At 46.8% G+C, this 6,000-nt stretch overlaps 1 protein-coding gene across 1 annotated transcript in view; it reads left to right on the forward strand.

Annotated features, from left to right (window-relative positions):
* slc4a4a (solute carrier family 4 member 4a) overlaps window positions 1-6,000 on the forward strand; it is a 43,173-nt gene that overhangs the window by 36,694 nt on the left and 479 nt on the right. The window contains exons 21-23 of the mRNA XM_079738664.1: window positions 581-754; window positions 1,637-1,792; window positions 3,054-3,136. Of these exons, the coding sequence (XP_079594790.1) occupies window positions 581-754; window positions 1,637-1,792; window positions 3,054-3,136 (413 nt within the window). The remainder of the gene's footprint in view (window positions 1-580; window positions 755-1,636; window positions 1,793-3,053; window positions 3,137-6,000) is intronic.

The raw sequence follows: 6,000 nt of genomic DNA on the forward strand, positions 1-6,000 counted from the left end.
AAATAACACAATAAGCACAAGCACATGTTTCTCACCAAATTTAAGTATTTGCAACGCCGATTTAACATTCATGTTTACATACAATAAAATGCACATCTATTATTTATATCTTTACAAACATTGTTTGAGAACCAAACTACTATAACTGTCTAGAGACAATGTTTGAGAAAAGGTATTTAAGTCATGGCTGGATTACTTCAGCACCCTTGTTTGAAAACACTTCATGTAACGCAGTGTTGGAAGCATGTGATTTAAACATGTGAACTGAGTATCATACATGTCAAAGATAGAGAGAGAGAGAGAGATTAGGGTTGAGGACAATGGAAAGGTTGTTTATTGTGCGTCCTTGGAACAACTGTTCTGAGGCTTTATAAGGGTAATTGCTGAATAATCATTAACTCAAAACCCTTATGACACTTAATATTTAACCTTATATGAAACCATAAACTATTTGGAAAGAAGTCTTTTTGATGATAGCTCCAGCCATTTTTTCTCTCAACTCTTTACCATAATCTTTGATCTCTCTCTCTCTCTCTCTCTCTCTCTCTCTCTCTCTCTCTCTCTCTCTCTCTCTCTGTAGTTCATGGATCGTCTGAAGCTGCTGCTGATGCCGGCTAAACATCAGCCAGACCTGGTGTACCTGCGGCACGTGCCGCTGAGGAAGGTGCACCTGTTCACCTTCATCCAGATCCTGTGCCTGGCGCTCCTCTGGGTCCTAAAGTCCACCGTTGCCGCCATCGTATTCCCCGTCATGGTGAGCACCTTTGACATATGTTCACTACTACTGAGTTTACTATTGGGCAGGATAGTAGTGGGGCGGGGCTTTAACCTTGACTTAAGGTGGACCACTAAATTGTCCATTAGCCCTTAATGGACCATCTTCATAGACAAAATGTATACATACACATATAGTGGCTGAGGCAATAGTGCCAGCGCCCTCCTTTATACATAATTATAACTGCAAGAAAGCTATGACCAGTGGAAAAAAGCGGAAAGAAAGCAATGCTTCCAGTCTGTTTATTTAGCAAACACGAATGAACACGAAACATCAATGGAGACTTTGCAATGGAAATCATAGGATGACACTATTTTTTAAATAATCACCAGCCAACCTGCTATATTTACAAAACAATATTGGTCATATATTTAGTTCATACTATTTATTAGACCTTATCCCAGGGGTTAGGCCAGGTGTTCGACTCCCAGCTGAAAGGTACTGGGTTTGATCCCCAACCTCCACAGTCTAGCCCTAAAGACAACCTTAAGAAAGCGAGCCCCTACCTGCTCCTCAATGACATGCATCTGGATTCACATTCACAGAGCCAGGCTCTTTGGATGAAAGTGTCTCCTAAATGACTAAAATAGTATCAATGTTCATTGGACAATATTTGGTTCAATAGCAAAAGAAAACCTGATACAAAGACTAATATTTGTGAAACTGAATGAAAGCGTGATCATAACAGCTCTTGCTAGCTTCATGCCATTGCACTCCAAGGCATGGATTTGGGTTGGTGATAACATTATATTCAGAAATCCCTGGTGTTGCCACTCTGATGCCATGTGTGTGTGTGTGTGTGTGTGTGTGTGTGTGTGTGTGTGTGTGTGTGTGTGTGTGTGTGTGTTCCCATGGGTTCAGATCCTGGCTCTGGTGGCGGTGAGGAAGGCCATGGATTACATGTTCTCTCAGCACGAGCTCAGCTTCCTGGATGACGTCATCCCGGAGAAGGACAAGAAGAGGAAAGAGGACGAGAAGAAGAAGAAGAGAGGCAGCATGGACAGTGACGTGGAGGATGTGAGTGTGTCATCGTGATGTGTCATGGCAGGTCGGGACGTTCATGTCATGCTATGTCTTGTTGTGGTATTGGCTGCTGATACCCCGATATTGTGATGGAAAACAGGGCTATGGCCCAGTCAATTTAGATTTCTCTTTTTAGAGCCATTCTTATTCATTTGTATTCGTACTGACCAAAGTCCAAATGGATATTCCTTTAGCTCACAGCCTGGATGCAGCGGGGTTGTCTCCCCTCTGAGCCCTGAATCCAACCAAATGTGTTGCAGTGTTTTCTATATTTTTCCCATTTGACCTGATGACTGATTCAAGGAAGGTCAATTGCAGAGACACATGAAGATGTCCGCCTTAATGCCCATTGCAGGACTTGTGTCACGTGTTTATCGACTTGTCGTGTCTATCCCAACAGTCCGACTACCCTTACAATGAGAAATCACCCAGCATTAAAATACCTATGGATATGATGGAGAAGGAGCCCTTCTTAGGGGATAAGTCCTTCGACAGTGAGTAGAACCCGAACCTCCCGAAACAACACAGGGGGCCTCCACCATGTAGTTGTTTTTTCCATTTTCTACCGCCTTTAATGCTTCCTTTTTCTTCCTCCACCTGCCAAATCCACTGTTGCCTTATTCCGGGGCCACTGTTATTCTCCTAACAAGAGAAAGCCAGTCTCTCTCCGACTGGCTTGTTGCCTTGACTTACTGCATGAACTTAACGCTTGCTTCCCTGCTTTGTTTGTTGAACTCTTTGTTTGAATTCTTTGAACAAAATAAGAAAATACTTTGCTTTTCTTATTTTATTTATCATTTTAGTGTGTTCAATTTGCTTTGTCTTTTGTCTTTGTTTTTTCTTCTTCTGTGTCTTGGAAGTTCTCGCCTTGGGGTTTGTCTCTGAGGGTCTTGTCTTGTGAATGTTGATCACCCACATCGCTAATTTTAACCCAGCCTACACTGGTGCATTATTGAACTATGAATCATATAATAATTGACACATATAATCATTCATTGAGTTTGTTTCGGTCTGGACTTCACGTCCAACTAATCTGCTCTGTATCGTTGTAACTGTGTTTCAGGAAAACACTTTGAACCAGTAATTCTGCCCTCGTTTCAACAATGATCGACCTAAACACAACAGATCCTTTGCTCCCTTTCTGAATGTTTAACACAGCATGCACGACACAAGCTAATGATTCTCGTTTTTTGACACGTGCGTTCCACTGAACCCAAATGGCTGACGGGGCTCGTGTTTTCTTGTTCACCACCAGAGGGAGAGAAGTCCCCGGCTTTCCTTGACCGGCACACTTCGTGCTGAGCAGCTGCGGTACTACCAGTCCAATTGTAAATCCAGGTGAGTTGAGACGCATTTGTACCACCAGTCCAACTGTATGTCCAGGTTAGTAAAGCAGATTCAGTACCACCAGTCCGACTCTAGCTCCGGCGGGCTTGATCAGATTCAGTAGCACCCATCCTACTGTAGCTCCAGAGGGGTTGATCAGATTCAGTACCAACCGTCCTGCTGTACCTCCAGAGGGGTTGATCAGATTCAGTACCAACCGTCCTGCTGTACCTCCAGAGGGGTTGATCAGATTCAGTACCAACCGTCCTGCTGTACCTCCAGAGGGGTTGATCAGATTCAGTACCAACCGTCCTGCTGTACCTCCAGAGGGGTGGATCAGATTCAGTACCAACCGTCCTGCTGTAACTCCAGAGGGCTGATCAGATTCAATACCACCAGTCCTATTGTATTGTGAGGGTGGGTTAATCAGATTCAGTACCAACAGTCCTACTGTACATCAGGATGGGATTGATCAGATTCAGTACCAACAGTCCTACTGTATTGACCGGATGGGTGCTGGCGCTCGGGGGGAGGGGGAAAGACAACAAGACAGGTGGTCCGGGGATCATTCGTGCAGGCACAGTATGCGTACGTTGCATGCATCACCATTCAATGATAGTGGCCTGCGTTCCCTCAGGGCGGTACATTATGTATGACATGCTTGAGGTCGTACCAAGTGGCTCTTTGATTCCTTTTTAGTCTCATTTCAAATTGTAGATCATTCACGCCTCTTTTTCTTGACCGTTGCTATTTAGCAATCATATGGAAAAAGCATTGATGATTATTATTGCCTGATTTTATCTCAAGCAACTGACGTGAATTCAGATCCATGTTGTTAATGAGCAAGTAGGAGTTGTGGGGATTTTGCTCAAGGATGCCTACAGGTTAGACTTCACATATTGAACCCAAAAACACCCTAACCGCTGGGCTATCCTCCTGCTCAACAGGGACATGTGTTTGTGTTGTACTAGACCTGTGGATCCTTGTGTACATTGTATGTGCAAACTGTATCTTAAGCTATATTTAGATTTCTCTTATCCTTTAAGCTTGATGTTGATGTCTCCAGAAGCGTCCCAAAATGTGCATTTCACGTTGAATGACGTGTACTCAAAGTCAAGTAACTTCTGTCTTGCCGTAGTAAAAGTCGGGTCGGCGCGACTTTGATTAGCCAAGCTTATCGCTACATTTGTCGCTCACATTGACAAGACAAATGTATGGACAATATAGTGGTGCTAGGCCCTCACTTGATCCTCCTTGGTTGGGCATTAAATATGCTCCTGAAAAATACAGCACTCATCTTGGACTCAGTAGAGAGTATCCAAGAGATACAAGTCTTTGTTTGTCTGTGTGTCTGACAATAATGACATGGACCGAAAATAACCATATGTAATTTCCCTCATGAAATAAAATCACCAGCATCATCTCCCACGCCAAACCTGATCGGACTAGCTTTTAACACTGACATCCTTTGACCCCGTACGTCAATGAACCTGCTTTAAGAACACATCCCACTTAAAAAAAAAGCTATTAATCCTATGGGATTACACTATGAGACAAATTCGCCACCAGCCCTAGGTAGCACCAGTAGTCCTGGGTAGCGCAGGTAGCCTTGGGTAGCAACAGTAGCCCTGGTTAGCGCCAGTAGCCCTGGTTAGCGCCAGTAGCCCGGGGTAGCGCCAGTAGCCCTGGTTAGCGCCAGTAGCCCTGGTTAGCGCCAGTAGCCCGGGGTAGCGCCAGTAGCCCTGGTTAGCGCCATAGCCCTGGTTAGCGCCAGTAGCCCTGGTTAGCGCCAGTAGCCCGGGGTAGCACCAGTAGCCCTGGTTAGCGCCAGTAGCCCGAGGTAGCGCCAGTAGCCCGGGGTAGCGCCAGTAGACCTGGTTAGCGCCATAGCCCTGGTTAGCGCCAGTAGCACTGGTTAGCTCCAGTAGCCCTGGTTAGCGCCATAGCCCTAGTTAGCACCAGTAGCCCTGGTTAGCGCCAGTAGCCCTGGTTAGCTCCAGTAGCCCTGGTTAGCGCCATAGACCTGGTTAGCGCCAGTAGCCCGGGGTAGTACCAGTAGCCCTGGGTTGCGCCAGTAGCCCTGGTTAGCGCCAGTAGCCCGAGGTAGCGCCAGTAGCCCGGGGTAGCGCCAGTAGCCATGGTTAGCGCAATAGCCCTGGTTAGCGCCAGTAGCCCTGGTTAGCTCCAGTAGCCCTGGTTAGCGCCATAGCCCTGGTTAGCGCCAGTAGCCCTGGTTAGCTCCAGTAGCCCTGGTTAGCGCCATAGACCTGGTTAGCGCCAGTAGCCCAGGGTAGTACCAGTAGCCCTGGGTTGCGCCAGTAGCCCTGGTTAGCGCCAGAAGCCCGGGGTAGCGCCAGTAGCCCTGGTTAGCGCCATAGCCCGGGGTAGCGCCAGTAGCCCGGAGTAGCGCCAGTAGCCCTGGTTAGCGCCATAGCCCGGGGTAGCGCCAGTAGCCCGGAGTAGCGCCAGTAGCCCTGGTTAGCGCCATAGCCCTGGGTTGCGCCCGTACCCTTGGGATGCCTTTGATGGCCGGGCCCGACCCCCACTCAGGAACTGTGCTGTATTGCTGCTGTTGTTTGGGAGGGGCCCGTTCTAAACTGCCCTGACCTGATGCCACACACTTTTTTGGCCGGTGATCTGTGAGATTTGGGTGGTTTTTTTTAGGTACTTACCAATGGTTAGTGGTAAATATCTGGTGATTTGGTAGGTATTTCGGGTGAGTTTACACACAGATCACACATGTATTGTTTATTGACTTATTTTGTATCTTCCCGAATCGCGTTATTGAATTGTGTCTGGAGGCATTCCGATACAGGGTGAACTTCTCACAGAGAGCAGTTCAGATTTGATCACTTGATCCATGCATTCCTCAATAT

The sequence above is a fragment of the Pollachius pollachius genome (genome assembly GCF_949987615.1).
Source record: "Pollachius pollachius genome assembly, chromosome: 1".
NCBI lineage: Eukaryota > Metazoa > Chordata > Actinopteri > Gadiformes > Gadidae > Pollachius > Pollachius pollachius.